The sequence below is a fragment of the Aplidium turbinatum genome, chromosome 15 (assembly GCF_918807975.1).
Source record: "Aplidium turbinatum chromosome 15, kaAplTurb1.1, whole genome shotgun sequence".
In the NCBI taxonomy this organism is placed as follows: Eukaryota; Metazoa; Chordata; class Ascidiacea; order Aplousobranchia; family Polyclinidae; genus Aplidium; species Aplidium turbinatum.
The window spans coordinates 19006876-19028390 of NC_137486.1; the positions used below are offsets into that span (position 1 = coordinate 19006876).

At 37.1% G+C, this 21515-nt stretch overlaps 1 protein-coding gene across 2 annotated transcripts; it reads left to right on the forward strand.

Moving 5' to 3' along the window:
- The first annotated feature begins 5124 nt into the window (after positions 1–5124).
- On the forward strand, positions 5125–12858 carry LOC145784483 (uncharacterized). 2 transcript variants are annotated; one of them, XM_082596308.1, is made up of 11 exons: positions 5125–5365; positions 6100–6304; positions 6792–6870; positions 7453–7604; positions 7752–7802; positions 7922–7959; positions 8349–8578; positions 8783–8964; positions 9387–9486; positions 10333–10425; positions 11388–12858. In XM_082596308.1, exons 1-11 carry the CDS (start codon positions 5162–5164, stop codon positions 11611–11613), a joined length of 1560 nt encoding a protein of 519 aa, XP_082452434.1. In that variant the 5' UTR covers positions 5125–5161; the 3' UTR covers positions 11614–12858. The 2 variants fall into 2 exon arrangements, with proteins under 2 accessions (XP_082452434.1, XP_082452435.1); XM_082596309.1 differs by having other exon boundaries at positions 11391–12858.
- The last annotated feature ends 8657 nt before the right edge of the window (positions 12859–21515 follow it).

Genomic DNA, 21515 nt, shown 5'->3' on the forward strand with positions numbered 1-21515 from the left:
GGGAGGCAAGCTCTCCACACTCCTTTTCCGTTTTATCTATTTGGACAGTTAGTTTTGCATTGTATTGTTTATTTATGTTATAAATTTTAATTTTTTAAAACTCTGGTCCTTTTCCAACTTTTATCCTTGATCCACTTCTGCACTGTCGGCAGGTAGCCTATTAACTATTTTTTCTATAAAATCTTAAAAGTTGTTTAGGCTACTCTTTGCTAAAATTATGAATGTAAATTTTTCCCCACATTGCAACAGTTTGTCACCCTAAACGATTTCTTGGCCTATTTTCAAGAGCAATCACTAAACATAGGGGGCTACCAGTATACATTTCAGGGGAGAGACAAGATAGTGCTCGCACGGCCCTGCCTACAGGAACAAGATCTGAACCTGTATCTATTACTGCTTTTTTTTCATATCTTTATCCTGCATTGCGGAAAAGCGACTTGAGCGCTATGCATCGGTGTACGCCTTCCGACGTACACCTGACCCATGCTGCAGTCAACGGCACTGTCTGTTTCCGGTTGTCTACTCTAATTATGACTTAAATTTGGTACTACCCATTACTCGAAATCGATCACTGGGTAGAGGCAATTATCGTAAAGTTTCTTGCCCAGAGAAACAACAGCAAGTGCGGGTGGCTGGAGTCGAACATGCAGGCTCTCGACTGCGAGCCCAACGCGCCAACCACTCGGCCACTGCTGCCGACGGATCTTTTCGACGGATCTGAATGGAATCCGGATCAAATCCTAAATGTAGCCTACATGACTTTTTTCAAATTTTATCATAAAAACATAAAAACATTTCTAAACCCATTGAAAATATTGTATTAGTAGGCCTAATAATAGGTTTCTGCAGACTCTTAACCTCAGTTCTGGCTTCTGGTTGTTTTGGGAATTGCTAATCATAAATAATTGTAGGATCCATGTAAAAGGATTCAACCAAACGTATATTAATCAATAAAAAATCAACCAGGTTTGGTAACTACAAAAATTTATTGGTAGAGCTTTCGCCGCCGTTAAGGCGGCTTCATCAGTACTCTATAAAAGCACAAATAAAAAGCATTAAAAAAGAATTGTAAAAACTGTTTTTTAATGTTTTTTACTGTTTTTTTAAATGTTTTTCGCACTGTTGAAAATATTGTATCATTGCGTTTGTGGCAACGCTGAGATTGCGGTCAGATTCAGATTGTCAACTTTGATTGGATTGGAATTTGGAAGATGATACGGTAGTTTTTCCAAATTCAAATCACTATCCTAGATTCCTAGTTTTGCTTGTTGCAAGCGTTGCTTGTTTTAGCTTAGGCTGTTTTAGTTATTGCTATTTTATGCACTGAATGGCTATTTCAGTAACAAATATCCTAATGGTTGTGGTATGCATTTGAAGGAAGAATAATAACATGTGGCAAGTCAGGATGCTTGTTATACGGTAGCCTATAGGTCTGACTAAATGTAGTTTGGGAGGTAATCAGACTATAAATAAGAACAGCCATCTATGGTAATTATAAATTTTGGAGCGTAAAAACAGCAATGCAGATAAATACTGCATACAATGAATATGCAAAACAGGCACACAAAACAGACAATACTCCAAGCGGCCTTAAAAAAAAATGCAAGGTTATCCAGCCGAGGCTCCTTTTGGTATTCTTTAGGTTAACAGCATCACTCACTGAAAGTATTATGGAGTTTAACAAATGCGCATATAAAAATAGTTCAATAAAATCAAACTCGAGTTCATTGAACTGCCATGTTTGAGTGATTGTATACGATAAATATGGTACGGTACAGATTGAAAAGTAAAGGTGTGTTTGAAATCACTCAGCTAGAAGGAGAACTGCTAAAAATACTGTTGTATTATGATCTAATCATTTATGCTAAACATCCGTTATCTCAATTTACAAATCAGACTTCCTATTCTTGAATAATTTCATGTTTGAGCGATCACAAAATAGGCTACTCTATTTTGAAACAGCTATTTTTAATTTTTTAACTGTGGTCTCATTTTAATCAGAAAATCAAACTTTCTATCATGATTTTTGGGGAATGCAACTAGAGATGTAAATGCAAAAAAAACGAACCAAAACGTGTTTTTTTTCAAAAAAAACTTGAGCCAAAAAAGCACTCGTTTTTTGGTTTTTTTTGTTTTTTTTCATATTTTTCTGAAAAAGTTGCAATTTTTTTGCAATTTACAGCTTAGTTTCATTATAGTGCTCTTGAAAAACATTAAATTACTAAAAATAGTTTTATTGGTGTGCTGAAATTCCTAAGTGTTTGTGTTTGGCAGCATATGTTCTTGCATAGTCCTATGAGGACCTATGTTGTTTCGCTTTCTTCTTCATTCTCTGGCATGTTTGTGGCAGTAGACCTGACAAACATTGAATTAATGATATTTGATACATGACATAATGTAGATGAGTTAATTTCTTTTTCCTTTTATGGAAGTTAGCCTATGATGTTAGTATACTGTGGTACTGGTTATTCTTGTACACACTCAATGGGTTGACGAAATTTTGACAAAACAAGGTGGCAGTATTCAGTACACACATTTACCTTGTTTGTGGACGTGGTAATTTACTAATGCAAGCTATTGCCAATAGCTTGTTTAAACATGTTTTGTAACTGATAGCTTGCCAATGATGTATATGCTTTATAAATGTTGAAACAGAAGTATTCTTTTCGTGTGTTGTAAGATCTTGGATTGGACACTTCGTCATTGATGCTTCTTGCAGATTATTTGGGACATATAATGCAAGAGACCTTATCACTGATATTTTTAGCTGTCAAAAGTTAGTGCATTTGTCAGAAAAGGTTTAGGTTAATGTTCCTTTCAAATGCCCACCACCCATGTTGACTATTGCTAGTAACTACCATTCTACCAACCTTGAATGAAGAAATTTTTCCTTTAAAGTGGAGTTTTTCAGCACTGCTCAGTGCTCAGTGTTCACATAGTGAATAAATGCTTTATAATGCTTTTCCTGACAAGAATAAAGTTTTACCCATATTCCCACAATGCAGGATAAAGATACAAAACAAACATCAAAGATGAAAACTTATTTTATTTGAGAACTAGGCCTACTGTTTTTTGAGATAAAAAGAAATTGACCTCTTGTCGTTACGCACCAATAAAACCATGATGCAAACTTTAATTTTTTTTATTGGGCAGAGGAAAGATTGACGAAAAGTTAGGCAAAAACAAAAAAAGTGCTAAAGTCTCAAAGTTCTGCAAACTAGTTCAAATTGGATGGATTAAGTGCAACCAATAACCATACTTCTTTTAAACATGTCTATGACAGCACAATGGTGTGATTAAGGGAAAACAAACATGACTATGATGTCACAAAGGATTATTGAATCTCTTCAGGGAAAATAAAAAAACATCAAAACGTTTCCATCTTTCACTACATTTAAATGTGATTTGGGCTAAAAGTTGGGACTTTAGCACTACACTGCTTTTGCCAAACTTGTCATCAATCTTTCTTCTACCCAATTATTTTTTTTTTTAATTTACGCACCATGGTTTTATTGGTGCGTAACGACAAGAGGTTAATTTCTTTTTAGCTCAAAAAGTAGTAGCCAAAACTTGTTTTAATATTCATAAACAGATAGCCCACCCCATAAAACATGGGGGTAGAGCTAAAACTTATGTAAATATGTTGAGCGGTTCTTGAGATATGGCCGTTTTTCTATTGCTCCTTATCTATAAAGCCACTTAGTGGCTAAGGTTATTTCACTTATAACTCGAGAACCGCTTGTGTGATTTTCATCACGTTTGCACCAAATGCACATCAACTGGAACAATCTCTTGACGTTGTACTGGTAATGGTGTGGTGTGCTGGTGAAAAGTGCCTTTGTGAAGTAGAGAAACAGGACCCTGACCACCTGGTCCTAACGTAACATGCCCATTAACCAAAATCCCAGGTGGCTTCGAAACTGTACACGAGTGTGGTACTGCATTTAACAACTGGCTGAACCAAATTACAGACAATACTTGAGATGTGCCAACCATAGGACACTGTGTTACTATTTGAGACGATGAGAAACCTTTATGGCTCGTGTGTTGAGACTTGAGAGACATATTGTCTCATTTGAAAGATGTTATACGAGTTATGAGACTATTTTTTTGTTGAAAGAGACGCTATTGCAATGAGTTTACCCTAATTGCTGCATATTGTGACATTTAATAAAAAAATAGGTAAAAAATACAAAAAAAACGAATAAAAAACAAAAAAAACGAGCTCGTTTTTTTTAAAAACAAAAAAAAAACGTTGTTTTACATCTCTAGATGCAACCTAATTTGTACCATGAACAATTCGTACCGACAGTTCGTACCATGAAAAGATCGAGAGAAAAAATTAAAAAAGCCGAAGTCGCTGATCGCAGTTTCCGCAAACATTTTAAAATTTTCCGCAAACAAACAAAAACTCTAAGGATCATTTAAAGGAATTTTAAAATGTTTGCGGAAACTGCGATCAACCCTATTCCCTAACCCTTTTAAAATGTTTGCGGAAATTGCAATCAGCGACTTCGACAAACTCTTAGGATCATTACCGGAAGGCGGAAATTTTAAAATGTTTGCGGAAACTGCGATCAACGACTTCGGCTTTGTTCCATTTTTTTCTCTCGATCTTTTCAGTTTGTTTGTTTGCAGAAACACCCTAGCACTAAACCTTAACCCTTTTAAATGTTTGCGGAAACTCCAATCAGCCCTTTACAACCCTTTTAAAATGTTTGCGGAAACTGCGATCTGCGACTTCGGCAAACTCTTAGAATCTTTACTGGAAATTTTACAATGTTTGCATTACCGGAAATTTAAAATGTTTGCGGAAACTGCGATTAGCGATGTTGTATTTTTTTCTCTCGATTTTTTCTGTTTGTTTGTTTGCGGATACCGATACTCAGATACCCTAACCCTTTTAAAATGTTAGCGGAAACTGCGATCAGCGACTACGGCTTTTTTAAATTTTTTCTCTTGATCTTTTCAAGGTACGAACTGACGGTAGCCTACGCATTGTTCATGGTGCGAATTAGGTTGCACCCATTTTTGGGTAACAATAGAGAAAACTTTTGTTGATTTAACAAAAAAATAAACCACTTACTCTTTGTTTTTATTCCTTTAATTTATTCAAGACTGCAAGTAAAAGAAACTTAATACAGTGAATAATCTTGGAGTCATGTCAGCTGATGTTCAAGTTGTTGAGATTGGTGATGATAATTCATTGGTGCCTAACTTAACAATCTCTGTTGACAATGAAGAAGAGGATGATGAAACTTCTGTACCTGAGATTGAATATGGTAACCTTGAAGAGAACAATGACAAAATGGTGGATGAAAGCTCTGCCACAATTAAGCCTCGCTTAAATTTGTTCCCTCGAAAGGTAGCATTCATCAAACCTATTTTAACTATGATAGTAGACTAACTGTATAATATGTTGTGTGTATGTCAGAGCACTAGTAAAGTTTTTTAATTTCAAGTTAATTCCCTATCGCCATTATGTTAATACATCAGTACCGGTACCTCTAAATACCCATCATCACACATTGTCAGTGTTGCAGTATGTTTTTAACTAAAAATAGTAGGCCATTTATTTTATAATTAAAGTCGACTCGACATAATAGAAAATCAAGGAATCAACGATATCACAACCTACAGCTGCCAACAATTTCTTGCAACTGGGAAGCAAAAGTAATTTAGTTTGGAGGGCAAAACGTGTGGATCTGACAACCCTTGAATATTATCAGGAATTGGCAGACATTCTAAAGAATTGTCGGGCCATGATCTTAACCCTATCCCCCAATTGTAATCTAAACCATAATTTTCAAAACTGGTCCGATTAGAACTGGCAACCCTGACAATACAGACAAATGGCAATCATAAACTGATTGATGGGTATTTAGAAGCTCCAGATTATTGATTGATTAGTCTACGTTTATACTTATGTTTAATTGGCAAAATGTCAGCATGAATGCAGATTATTATATTATTTACACTAGGCTATGTATTTTGTAGTGATAGTAAACAATTGTATTAAATTATTAGTTTTATATATGTAAGCCTACATATATAATATTGCACATTCAAACAGTGTAGCCTAATTTCATTTTTGTTTAGAAAATTTATGAAAACAAGACATTTGGTGGCGCTGCAGAGCTTGGTTTGTCGTTTGAAGAGGCAGAAGCAAATCGCAAAAAACGAGCTCAGCGATTTAACTCTCCCTTGGTCAGAACAGAGGAACTTCCTGAAAATAATGACCAGCTGCTTGCCAAATCGAAACCTTATACTGACAAAATTGCTGCATATAATGAAGATGTTTCTGGTAAGAAAATGATACATAACTTGATAACTGCATGACTTGCTAGTTATAAACACATTTTCGTTCTTGTAAATGATTGCGTTATGTTATACTCCACTGGAATGGCTCGTTTCGGTGAGTCCGATTCGGTGAGTCCGATTCGGTTAGTCCGATTCGGTGAGTCCAATCCCTTAACGGGGGATTTTTTCAATTTTTTTTTTAAATTATCAGGTACCATAGCCTAATTATCATTGCCGTTTTAGGGTTAGGGGTTAGGAGTTAAGGTTAGGGGTTAGAAGTTAGGAACTCACCGAATCGGACTCACCGAATCGGACTCACCGAATCGGACTCACCGAATAGTAGCAGACCCATACTCCACTGCTCTTTGATTTTGCACATTCTATTTCATTATACTGTGTGAGTGTGTGTGCACATTTTTTTTTAATTAATGATTTACAAAGATTAACTTATTGCATGGAATATAATTTGATATATGATCATTTTCTTTCAGCTGAAGATGATAATTTCATTCGACTTGATACTATACATATGATAGGAGTCAACTCAATGAGCACTGAAGATATCTTTGCGTGAGTCATGCGCTGAACACCCGAGTGCTGGGTTTCTTTTTTCGCTGAGACTTTTCGGTCATTTTTAGTCATTCTTGGTCATATATATAATTATATATATTATAGTATTTTTTCGGACTTTTTGACCAAATTGACTATATTTTTTCGGACATTTTGCTAAAAAATCGGTCAATGACCGAAACAAAAAACCCAGCCTTAGTGTATATTTTAATCATTTATGCATGATAAAACAATGTTTGCAAACAAAAATTTAAGCATTTAATAAATAAAACGTCCTTATAGTGCTCTATTTCAATAAAAATAAATATGCTACTTTCTGAAATAGGGTTACAATTTAAAACTAATGAATGTTTTTAGAGTTAACTTTCATCGATCGTTTTATCCTTACGTTTACTTTACATGTGGATTGCTTGCGAAGGTAATAAAACTAACTGTATGTACAAAAGAATGTGAAAGTTTTACTATTTAACTCAACAACATGGACATGATAATTATATAATTACTTCTTTCGGCCTTATTTCTCCAATCATTATTGATCAAACTTTCTGATAAGATAATGAAATATTTTTCAAATTTTTGTAGCTACTTTGGAAAAACAAACCCAAGGCATATTGAATGGGTCAACGATAACTCTTGCAATGTGGTATGGACCGAACAAAAGTGGTGTGCCATTGCCATGGAGAAGGTTGCTCATTCTCATGACTACGCTGAAGTGAAGAAAACAGCTGTTAAAGGTTAAATGAATTTGAACTTGCACTTCATTGTAAGATTTTTTAGTGGTTGTGTTTTTTATCGCTTTGTTTCTTGTAGAAGTTTGACGTGGATTTGTTTTGTATTTCAACATAAACACCACATAACAAAAGTTTTCTTTATTAACACAGAAACAGAGTCCACACAACTTGAGGAAGATGAAGATGACTTAGATTTAGATGGTAAGTCATTGACTAATTGGAAATTAATGACAGTGACACAGTATTACCCCAGCATTGAGTTTCTATTGTAATGTCACATTTGTAAATGTCCTAACGCAGTAACACAGGTTATATCTTAGACATGGAAATGGATGTGGAAGAATCTGCTACTCCAACAGTAAGTTAACAAGTTCTTATCACTATGTCAAAAATATGTTCTTATGATCTGTAGGGCAGCACTAGTTTTCACCAACCAACACAGATTTTATTAATTTTTCTCATTTCTGTGACTACATTGATTTCATTCTTTCAAGTTGGATTCATGAAAGACTGAGAGTTTGTTTGGCGCTCGAAAGGTCTCCAGTTTCATATCAACCAAGAGCGTGCAGTGAAGTCCTGGCTAACTTGTATGGCATACTTGAAAATCCGCATTAAGAAATGACTCTCTCATTTTAGTTGTCAGCATGAAATAAGTAAATTCATCAGGCTACATGATGCAATGGTGATATGACTATCAGCTTGCTCACGTTTCAGCTCGAATCTTTTTATTCTGGATTATTCTTTTAGACAGAACCTGCTGTTCAACCACCACCTGCTGACGTGCCTCTGAACCCACTAAGGAAATGTCACGAACCTTTCGTTAAGAATAAGCAGAAAGCACACTTGGAGGTTCGTTATGCAGTTGTTGGTGACCGCAAGGAGTCATCCGCTGCCAAGAAGAGCAAGTACTACATGAAGCATGGCAACCCACACTTTGGGGGGACCAAAGGATTGCTCACTTCCACTTATAGAAAAAAGTAATCCGATTGCAAATAAATTTATTATTAATTAACATTTACATTGTGCTGATAGAATTTGAAAAGTTTCCACGTTTGTGTGGCACAAATTTTATGAATGTTCTCTATTTGTCAATTTAGAACTTGATAATTTTTACCTACTTTGTTTTTTTAATGTTGAGAAGACGTTTTTTTGATCTGAATTTCTTTTATATAATCAACAAGGTACCACATGAAAAGCACCATGCGTGAGCTTCGTGGTTTGAATGTCCCAACAAGTCAAGAGTACCGTGACAAATACTACAAGGACGACGAAGCAAAAGGCGTCTCATCCAAACGGATGAGGAGGAGTAAGGAGTATAAGAGCAAGTTGGAAAAGGAAGACGAATCACTCGTTCGTTCAACAGGTTGGTTTTCAAAAACTGACTAGGCCTACATTTAACTGGACAAGTTTTATTTCCCCACCCAAAAAGAGTTATCGATTTTTTTGGTTTGTATTTATGTATTTTATCGATAGAGTGAATCAAACTTAACTGGCGTTTGATTCATCTTTAAATAATTTCCTGTTTTGTTTTCTGAATCCAGTTTCTATCATACAGTGCAGAGCGTCTTCGGCGGTTGTGGTTCACCGCTATCTTACTGCATTGTACAGTGAACTGTACACTGTACACCAGTTGAGAAAGTGGATGTTGAGCTTCAATGAGCTTGCTTTACAAACACTGAAAGGAACGCATCTGTGATGAATCTTTCTCTGCATATACAAAAACACATTAGTTTTTGTGAAACTGCTATAAGTTTAAAAAAAATGTATAAGGTTTATTATATTAAGTGAAAGACTTGCACTCTGACGGAAGTGATGACGATGATTCTGACGAAGAGTACGGGACGATGGTGGCCGACCAGGTCGATGAACGGGTAAAGGCCGCAAGGTTCGGTGTTGTTGTTTAATAATTACTTGATAATGTAGTAATAATGTCGTATTATGCGTCAGATAAAATTGATAGTACCAGAAAAAGATACAACACAGATCTAAAAAGTTTTATTTGCCCAAATGCGTATGTCACGAAACTTTATATTTTTATTTAAGACAATAGTCCCAATTTCAAGGTGATTTGTGAATACGAAAACTCAATAGACGCCAATGCTGTTTCTCAGCAGCCGATTTGTAGCAAGAATTGACAGCGAACGCCCCTTTCTTTACAAGACGCCAATACTGTTGAACGTAATGTTATACTGGGTTAGTTCATGGCCACCTAAAGATACGGCCTGATTTGTCACATTTTGCAGAAATTTTCAGGTTTTTCTAACTTTGGGCGAACGTTTAAATAACTTTTTTCTAAAAATTAGATTTTTACGCTTTCTTTATTCTTTTCCCCAGATGACACAATAGGTTTTAACATCCTCACATGTTAAAAAACAAAAAAAATTTGATTTTGTAAATTTTAGTCAGACTGTTAATTTTCAATAACAGTCTGATTTTGCGTTTTTCAACTTACTTTTTCTCATTTGCTACTGCTTCCCCAAGGCAACAAAAAAGTTTTTTTGTCATTACGAAACCGCAAAAAGTAAAAACATCTCAAAAAATGTCAGTCAAGCACTAGCAGTAGCTGTAATCAAAATCTGCAAAATGTGACAAATCAGGCCGCATCTCCAGGTGGCCATGGTTAGTTTTTCATCTATTCTATAGCTTGTTTTTTTACTGTTTGTTACTTTATCTATTAAATCTTACTTTGTGTGCTCATTACAAACAAAGGGTAAATTATGGCATTGTTCAGGGAGAAATCTGGAAGTTTCAAATCAGCTGTGAGCAATAATTCCGTTCAATCTAGACTGGGGAAGCGAAGTTATGAAGAAAGTTACCGCTCCAGGCAAGTAAAGCTTTCTAAGCCTACAATGGTTAAGCAGGATCTGCGTATATGTCTCCAAGTATTGTACAATGTCTTTTAAGAATTGTTGTCAGTAGTTTTCTATCATTTGTTGCAACAAACATGTGGTGGTTGCAAAGATATTAAATGAATTCGTTTTGTCGTACCCAGGCTAATGCGCAGGTGGTATGATTTAAATTGGTGGATGGGAAGGCAAGGAAGCCAATCTTCCTGTCCATCTTCAGGCATGCCCTTTATTTTAAGTGTCTTGCCAAAGACACACCCATATGCTCTTGAGCGGTGTCGAACCGGTGCCCTGTCGAATTTCTTACCAGGGCTCTCACCGCTCGAAAAAATTAATTCATCCATGAAATAAAAAAACAAAGCAAAACGTTTTGGAGTTGTGTCGACATGTTTGAGGTTATTTGAACAGATATATTTTCAAAATTTTCAAAATGTAATTGCATCCTCTGATAAATTTGACTGGAAACAAAAGCAAACATTTTGTGTCATACTTCTAACATTTACTTCCTGAATAAGCTCAATTGTTTTTAAGCCTACTTTTCTGCTTTTAACTTTTTTAGAAACGTTTTTGTTGAATCATTTGTTTCCTTATGTAGCGATGGGTCAGTATCAAACTGTAATATCGGAGATGAAGAGCAGCTGTTAAAACGATATTTTGTCAAATATTATCACTGTGCCCTGCAGCATGGAGTACATACGTGTAACCCTAGGACGTAGTCATGGGGGCTTGGGAGGGCAATTTTCTCCCACAAAAAAGTTTTAATATCATTGCAATTGATGTTAAATGACATTTATCCTCCCAACAATTTCTTTTCTCCTCCTAAAATTTTATTTCTAGCTGCATCACTGGTGCCACCTCTGACGTGCTTGTTGGTTTTTCATGTAAATTGAAAATTTGTAAGTTGATTTGTAGATAATAGTTGTGATTATCATCCCCATAGGAGATCACCGGATGTCAATGTCCTTGAGCGTCTTCCTAAAGATCTTCGGAGTAGACTCGGTTCAAAACGCAGCAACCCAGAACCCAGGAAGCGAGATGAGAGATCAAGAAGAAGAGACGAGGAGGAAAGAAGAGAGGCCGGAGGAAATGATTCTCCTCTTAAACAATCGTATGTGAAGGAATCATCGAGAGAACTTCGAAGTTACAGTCCACCACCGTGGGAGTAAAATTATTATCTTCATTGCGTAGCTTTCGGCTTCTTGAAACATTTTCAGAACACTGCTTAGTGTCAAGTTTTTCTTTTCTACTTGCATGCCTAAGCCATTCCGATATCTTGAGCTTTTGTGCACTGCCTTCTGCAGAATGTGTATTTTTACTTGCAAGTTCTCCAACTGTATTTTTAATGTTGCATTTCGCCTCCTCTTACCGCGATTTCTCAAAACAATTTAACATATGCCAAAGCCAACGTACCAAATACCATTAACTTTTTGTTTTTATTTTCAAGTAAAAATGTCAAGTACAGCACTGAAAATCTGTACGTTTTGAGTACGGTATTTTTTTTATAAACTGCTTTGTCACATTGCATTTTTGTAGCTTGTTATCACTCAGTGCTTTGAGAAAAACTTTTTGCATCTCTTTGTGTTGGTTCGCTGGTCTGTGTTGTGTATCCTCTCATTGAAAACGCACAGCTTACCTGCAGGAGCTGTGTAAGTTATGTACTCACTGGTTTCAAACAAATAACTTTCCCTATACAAATGCAGTAGACTGCTGTAGGTATTCAAATGCAGCAATCTTGCCGATGAAGTATTGACTTAAAATATCCGATGATCATTACAGCTTTCCGTTTTGTAGACTACTTTGCGTACCTACTGCCGTATGCAGGAACTTGCGATGTTCACTTTGTTCAAACAATTAATTAGTTTTTACATCAATGATGTAAAAACTCACTTTGTTCAGGCATTTCGGTGGGTTTTTAATTCAATGATGTCCCTAGCACTATATGCGATGCCACTCAAAGTTTTTTTTTGCTTTTCTTTTACCAATACCGTTGGCGTATTTGCAATCTGCAGGTCGCTTCAACACATGTGTTTTATTAACCAATCAGAAGGCAAGATTTAAATCAGCTGATTGCAGTCATGTGACTCATTCACGTTAGAAAGTAAATTAAGTGAACGTTTCGCCGTCGGCAGCATTGTTAGGAAAGTAGTGTCATTTTAATGACGTGAGTTTGATTCCCACCCCTGCCATTACTCTTTTAACTTCTGTAATTACCAAACAAAATTCAAAGCAAGAATCAACTCTCTGGCTGAATGCAAGAAGGGTCACTATGACTGCCGTCAGCTAGTTCTGCTACTCTCAAAACACCCCATCTGCTGCAGCGATCTACAGATTTCAAATACGCATACCGTTGTCTTTTCGTGCGTGCGCCTGCCTCTGGTATATTTGAAAACAATTCGAAATGAAAACAATACGTTACAGATGATGCGTCAGGTTTTGAAAGAACTTTGTTATTAGTTTGAAAGCTTTTCTAAAAGCTTAAAACGTCTGCTGTAGGCTACGTTTTTTGAAAGACGTTGAACCGTTGGCTCCTCGTGGTTACGCGCCGGGCTCAAGATCTTCTTCTCTCGTTTGACTTGTAGTAGTTTAGATTGGCAATGCCTCCTCGTGCAGCCAAGATACGGTAGTTGGGTCCAGTTGTCGAATACCAATGATTCCACTTGGGGGGCGTAAGATGGAACATTCGTGGAGTATGTGTTGCATTGTTTGTTCTACCGCTCCGCAGACACATATCGGCGTATTATGCAACCCCCACCTAAACAGATTAGCTCCAGTGCAGCCAACGTCACATCTGATCCTGTTCAATGTGACCCTTGCCTTTCTTCAGAGGTCTGCTCCAGGAGGGATGGAGAGTGCTGGTATAACTGAAATCACGCGGCGCTGGTTCGACTCTCGGGGTGTGTGCTTGAGCAACGCACTTTCTGGACCGCTCTCCATTCAGCGGCACCTAGTGAATGAAATAGGCCTAAAACACTTCGACGACAATCGGAAAACTTCACTCCGCCTATCTCGGTAACCTGCCCTGCGTCAAGAGCTTCTACTTAAGTATGCGAAACTACAAGGAATAACCTATCAAGGATAAAGCCTCAAAACCAACCAAACTGCATGTTGTATGTGTCGCTTTGAGCAGGCAGAAACCCTTGTGTTATGAGTGGAACATCATTCTCTCAACTTTTTCTACCAGATTGAGCTTCCCAAGTGGCTTTATCAGTCCGAGGAGGTTATAAGAGAGGTCTCTACAACCAATGCGAAAATCCAAGTATGGCAGTCCATTTTGCTGTGGGCTATTGGTTGTGCGAATGTTCATTTTCGGACTAACATAAAACAGCTAGTTTGAAATCTCCTGGCAGCTTCGTAGGCTTATTTAAAGCTTAAAACCGCTGATGCCCACCAATTATTGAACTTGACAATATGATGTTTCCGCTTGTTCAAAGTTGTCTGTGACTTATCCGGTTATCCCATCCACTAGGTAGCCTACGGCTGATTGGAAAACTGTAGACTATGTCTATTTAAAATGCGTTGCGAAAGCGCATAGCCTACCCCCAGGCCCGGATTTAGGGGGGGGCAGAAGGGGCAGGTGCCCCGGGCCTCCCGACTTTTGAAGGGCCTCCCTACGTGGAAAAAATGTATTTTTGTGTTGTTATTTTTTCTTTCAGTCTTTAAAGTTTCTGCAAAATGCTGTACAGTGCTGGATTAATAGTAGTGTAGACGTAGAGGTGGTTTTTCGCGCCTACGGCGCGAAAAATTTTTTTGCACGGGGGCCCCCCGATCTAAAAGTGCCCTGGGCCCCCCATCAGCTAAATCCGGCCCTGCCTACCCCGAGACAAGGCTGCGGAAAAAAATGCTGCAATCCAGCTCCAATTTCGCCTGAGAAACTCATGAGTTTAGTTTTATTAAATCTATGTGACGAGAAGACACATTATGAGAGATGACCATGTAGCCTATAGAATAATTCCCCGGCAACAACACTTCTACAATCGGAAACTTTACTCTGTCAATCTCGGTAACCGGCCTTGCGTCAAAAGCCTCTGCAAGTATGCGAAACTATCAGGAATAACCTATCAAGGTTTTGCCAGTAAAGGATAGGCTATAGATTAAAACACGAACGAACCCACATCAGCGAAATGGATTCCCTATAGCCTTAATCCACTAGACCACGCTGGAGAGACGGCACAGCATTCACTGATTTTACTTTCTATCAGAAATGTTTGCGGTTTTTCTCTGTATTACCTTTAACTATTTAATGGTTGAAAGGCTGTTTCTGTAACTTCTGATTAGTCCAATGATTCATTTGTCTTACCAAAAATTTGTACCGTAAAATGGGGATACTTTGAAACGGGGGTAAACTTTGAACAGTTCCCACAAATTAGTTGACAGGGTAATAGTTTTGTTAATAACTGCCTAACAAAGCGGAATTTCGGGTTAGCAGTCACTTTTTCGTAGTCCATGGTAAAATTATTTTCGATTAAGTTTGGAAATTTGGTTCGAGACTTAATTTACTTCACGCTCCAATGCACAATTTCATAAATGAATGATTCTAGCAAAACAGCATGGTGAAGTGTTGGGTAGCCACTTTAACAAGTCGAAATTCTGCCACTAAACTTGACTAGAATGAAACCGCCAACCAATCATAAGCTACGGCTTAAGTGACGTAAAAATGGCGAAAAGAAGATGATAGAAAGCAAATTAAGTGATGGATTTTTGTCAGCTGGTTGGCTTAAGGGTTAGGGCTAGAAAGTAGTCATTTCATTGACGCGGGTTCGATTCCCACCACTGCTATTGCTCTTTTTCTTCTGTAATTACCAAATAAAGTTCAAAACAAGCATTAACTCTCTGGATGCGTGCTAGAAGGGTCACAATTGGACGGTAGCCTCTGATAACATGTTCTGATTGGTTGGCGGTTGCATTATAGTCATTCGCAGTGGCAGAATTTCGACTTGTTAAAGTGGCTACCGAAGTGTTGTGTTCCAACTTCTATCTGGTTCTCAGCCGTTTGAAGGCATTTCAGCTCAGTTTTTTAACCAGATGTTGGAAATATCATCAAGATCTTAGATCTAAAAGGATTTTTTTGTATAATTTTCAGTTGTTCCGAAAATCAGGGTTTTCTGGCTAGCTAAGCTTTTATTTTACTGATGGGGTTACTTTGAACGGTGTTTTTGAACAAGAAAAATGGCTGTGGAACCGGGTAAAAGCATTCACAATGAAGATGCACGTGATCCAGAAGTAAGTGTTCTAAGCAGTAAGAAAAAATGTGTGCCAAGAGATGAGGCTTCTATCGCAAGTGAGGAAAGAAACGAAGACGATGAAGAGATAATGAGTGATGCAAGTCTATCCAACTGCGATAAAAATGATCTGGAAGTTGGAGCAAGCTCCAACTCTACCGTTTCTGAGGAAAAAAAAGACAAATAATTCCCCAGCAACAGGACTGTATGCAAAACTACCAGGAATAACCATCAAGGCTTTGTCAGTCCGAGGATAAAGATTCAAAAACCAACCAAACCAACCATACTGAGGAAATGCAAAAACGTAGGATAGAATTGGCCTACGTTCACAGATGAAATCGATTATGAATGGAGAGACGTTTTAAAACGTAACTTTGAGGCTATTCCTGTTAACAATCGTGGCCTGTTCCGATTCCCTGACCTTGAAAAAGAATGGAGATAATAAACCCTGAACACTATTTGGAGGAATCCTGCCCCTTGTCTCAAATAACCCCCAGATAAGGTTAAATGTCATAAAATGATTGTTGTGTGTATATATTCGTCAGTGACGATCGGTGAGGGAAAGCAAGGAAAGCAGTGCTTACCTGAGCGAAAACTATGCAAAATATAATGACTGAATTCTAGGTTTAACTTCTTGTTATTTTTATCACGTTTATTTTAACTTGAAAATTACTGTGTTCGTGACTAGAATTACTCGTAACGCTTGTGAGTAGTCTAAGTCCTCACCAAACCGCATGTCTTGCCTATAAATGCCAATTAACGCAAACGCTCCTGTCAGAAACAATCACTGAGGCTCCAGAGAAATCAACTTTCCAAGTTGCTTTCCCCACGTACAAAAACGTCAAAAAACGCCTTCGTTTTATCCAATCCTCCCTCGTTTTGCAAAACGCCACCAGCTGCTTAGCCAATCAGATGTGTTATGGTTGTAGTTGCTTTCCCAGTGACGTCAATGCGTACAATGGCTAGACTAACTCGTCATACGCACAGAATGGTCTCTCGTCACGGTACACAGCACAGCATCATAAAGGCGAAAAGATTGTTGCTGTTTTTGATGTCTCCTTGCCATGTAGGCCTACGTTAGCCTGCTAGCTTTCATAGTCATGCCTTTGCTCTTTTTACAGCGTTGATATAACGTTACTTCGCCAATGAACGTTCATGTGCGGATGCAATATTTAGTTCGTTAAGCTTCTACACGCAGGAGGCAAACTTATCCAGCTTTTTGTACAAATTGCTTGCGGTTGTAATGTTTAGGCCTAACTGTTAGTTTTTGTAGTGTAGGCCTAACTGAATATCTGAGAATGAACTTTCATGACGAATTAATTATTTAGACAACTATTATTCCATGTCTAACACTTTATTTTGGTCCTGCAACGTTAAAATTAAAATTGTTCATGACTTCTAAACATTAAATGGATGTATGATCACGACATAGGCGAAGCACAATTTGACAGATTTTTATTTTTGATTTGTTTTGAAAATGCTCTCAGAGCGCACCAAATTGGAAGTGTTTTTCAAAAATATCTGGGGGAGGCCCCCCAGACCCCTCACTGGAAGTGTTGCTATCGGGCTTCGCCCGACGGTTACGCCCTTCGTGCCTACTACCTTGCTGCAGCATATTTCCAAGTTGCTTTCCCAACGGTTTTAAGCCACCGAACGTCACTGATATTCGTTGACTTGTGTGTTTAAAATACAATTTTCTGTTCAAAGCAGTGTGATACGCAAAGCAATATTGAACACAGAAAGGAATTTAGTGCTCGTTCAAAGTAACCCCAAAATCTCGTGAAACTTTGAACACCACATAATTTCAAAAAAGGTAAGTTGTGCAAAATTTTTTTAACATTCCTTGCACATGTCAATGGGGGTATATGTATATAGCCCTAATATATTGCAATATCAGGACGGTTGGTTCAGAGTGTAAAATTTTACGATATAAAAAAGACGAAAGCTGTTCAAAGTATCCCCAGTTTACGGCATGTTTAAGTGCCTACCATTACCGTAAGACGTCATATAGGTAACCTACCTGAAATAGGTCAATTTGATTGGTAGGTAGCCTAATAATTACTGAATTCCGTGATTTATGCTTTGATGGATATTCTGTTTGGATAAGTTTAAAATCATTCAACTTTCACCCGACTGTGGACCCATTCTGCAAACTTGTTAGCTTAATTATTTTTTAGAACAGTGCACATAATATTAAATACGTAAGTTATCTTCAAGTTACCCTATCATCAGTTATCTTCAACCAATGAATTTACGAAATAATGCAAACGGTCTGTTACTATCAATTTTTGTATATAGTAGGCCTACATTATGACAAAGCTTTTCAGAGACGAATTTCTGCTAAGTTTTTACTTTTTATGTATGTATTGTCACTTGTGATATGGACCATTTTGAGTCTGATACTAAAAACTCTCTGAGATCTGAGATCATAGAGTGTTGCGACCGCACCATATTTTACACTGATCGTCCTGCTTTGGTATCATGCACGTTACAACGTCCGCGTTTTTGTCGCTTCTACCTTTTCTTAGACCTCTGCTATTTTTGTGGTACTGTATATTGTTTTTTCGTTGTGATGCAGAAATAAAAAAACTGAACTGATCTATCCGACTACCTGGCAACTCTGTTTTCTATTTTGTAACGTCAGCGTTTGCAAAACTGTGGAGTTTCGCTGCGGGCGCCATTAGCTATTGCGTTGCTGTTTTTGAATTGGAAATTGCTAGGCAGTTGATATTTATTGTTCAATATTCGTCACTGGTCAGTGAAATGACAGTTATAAACATTTAGCTCTCTGAGTTGCTGAGGTGACTATTGCTAGCAGTCAGACCTAAACCTATTATATATACATATACAAACCTATTACCGTAGTACATACAAATAGACAGGTGTTGCGACTGTACCATTTAAATTGATTGCCTGTTTTGGCATCATGCAGTTATAAAGTCTGCGTTTTGTCATTTAACCAAGCTACGATACCATTTTCAAGATTTCTGCTATGTTTGGCATATTCAGATTCAGAAAACTAGGGTCGCGACCCCCAGTTTGGGAAGCCCTGCGCTATAGTACTTTTAATACACACAGCATTACCCCCAAATTATTACATATGCTTAAAAGTAGGAAAATATCTTTCTAATGAAAGAGGAGTACGTACCTAGGTTATATACGGTACGGTAACTGTTTAATTTAACAAATATATACCGTACAATTTTCAGAGGTCTTTGAAACAAATCGTTGCAAGTACGCACATATACTATAGGCCAGGGGTTCCCAAACTGGGGTACATGTACCCTCAGGGGTACATTTCGACTTTTCAACGACTTTCAATCAGTGGAACATACCGGTACTTGTCAAATTTATAACTTATATAGGCACTCTTCTCGTCTTCTGCTTTGAAAGAGAAAAAGAAAGAAGTGCCTACATAGTGACGTCATGACCGGTCAAATAGTGTTTCAGATTCAAAGACCGGCGCCGGTTAAATAGCCACTGCCTTAATTGTATTATTGTCTTTGCTTACAAATATCTGAACAAAGACAATGATAATATAATAATGATGGTGTTGCAATTTCACCTTCATGATAACTTACGTAGCAAAAGTAGTAAAAAAAATGAAATAGAATACTAACAAGGAAGTCATAAACAAGAGAAAAAACACCAAGAAAAACGAGTCAATATTACCTAGTCTTAGAGCATATCATATAAAGGCACAGCATAACACTAAAAACATAAGACAAAAAACACCTGGAATGGAGACACCGTGTAACAAGATGTACGGTAGACCTATTGAATATCAACTTTAGTGGAGGTGGCCACCGGCCAGTACTTGCAAAATATGACTATTCAAGTGGGTCAAATTTAACTTCTCTGTTCTTCCAGCGGTGATCCAAGTCTTGCTTTAAAACTATTCAAACTAGGTGCTGTGACAATTTTCTCGGGTAACTTATTCCATTCATTAACAATCCAATTTGGAAAAAAATTTCATTGAATGTCACATTGTCACAAGTTTCAATGGGTCACAAGAGAAATGTTTACCGATCAGCAAAAGGAGAATGTCCTTTTTTTCTTTCACATAACTGTCTGCCACGTGCAAAAATGAAGCAAAGAAAATTAGGTCAACAGGCAGGTGCGTGCCATTAAAAGAAAAACAAGGACTGTAATCCAGGCACCGTAATCTCATGCGCAAGACATTGCGACCCAAAGATGTTTTGCACATGTGGACTTTGCTAAAGGCGAAAAATATGATCACACTGCAATAGATCTAAAAATAGCATGCTGGAAACAAAGACACAGGCGATCAAAGTTTGTCTTGTGACATTACAAAGATCTTTAAAGATAAACGCAGTGGCTTATTCTTAAAGATAAACGCAAATGACTTATTCTTTTCTTTTAAAACATAGACTAGAGACAAAAAAAATTGCATATAAAACTACTAAATTGAAGAGTTTTTTTTCAATTGAATTGGTACCTTGTGCAATGTTTCATAGTTTATTATTCGGAAGGATATCACTTTGCTGCTGCCTGGAAGTGCTTTTTTTAAACTAAATTCTTATTCGAAGCGACTCAATCATTGCTGCTTTTTTGTGGTGAATTTTTCATTTGAATAGCCTTCAGCTCAATTTTTTATGTCTTTTCAATTCAAATATGAGTAATAAAATTAGAGTTTTTTAAAATTTACCGGAAATTGAGAATTTCTTTGAAGAAGGTTTCATTCGTCATAAGGGGATGTGACAACATTTTCCGAACAAACTTGCAAGTGATCTTTGCTTCGAGTCACCACACATTTGCTGTTAACAAGTTAGTTTGGTGGCTGTAAAAAGTAACAATATTGTTTAAAAGAAATAGTTTTATCAATATTCAGTTTCCTTCTTATTTACAACCATCTCAATGAAAAACAACAGCATATATGCTAAACCTAGCAGGGGTCTACAAAAAGGTAGAAGCGATAAAACGCAGACGGTATATATGTTTGATACCAAGACAGGACGATCAGGTTTAAATGTGGCGTGGTGGCAACACCTAATGTATAATTTAAGAGCTTTAGTTTTGCAAATTGTTTTGTTTAATTGCTGCCGCCTTCATATGTTTATTATGCATGCTCGAGCATGACTTGACGTTTTGCAAAAAGATATGGAGGGATGTATTGGCCTAAAGCACGTCGAGCGCATATTGAAGTCAAATATCATGCTCCACAGAACATAAGCATATACTAGCCTCAGAGGCAATGTACCATATATTGTGAATATAGTAAATATAGAGACTTGCAAACAGTTGTAGGATTAAACCACACAGTTGTGAAGGCCAGTGCAACCGAGTTAGCACACGCGCATTCCCAGCAATATCGCCTGATCGCAATAAAACTCTTTTCTTGAAAAAGTGGTTTAAAAACGTATCGATCAGTTAATTATATCAAAACGTCTGGCATATATATGGCTGATATGATTAACCCATTTCATTGTTTTTCATTGTGATGGTCAGAAATACAAACAAACGGAAACTGAAGTCAATTCATCATTGGAAGTGCTATTTAAGCTTTTGTGGAAGGCAGTGCTTCCAGTGAACAAATATATAAGTGAACAATTGTTTAGTTTATTTAATTTAAATTTTTATGTTATTATTATTATATTATATTTCATGCCATGTGATTGTTGGGTTTTAATTGTTTAATTAGAGAGATTTATGCAATGTGATTGGCAGCAACTCATACTATGTGAAATTGTTTTGTGTAGTGGCATCATTCTATACAGCGATGCTACTTTAGTAAATAGAATTTATAAATAATTAACTAATGAATGAAACTTACTTCAATCTGTTTTGTGTAAAAGCCTGCACAGTCGGTTTCCTGGGTCTGCTACTAT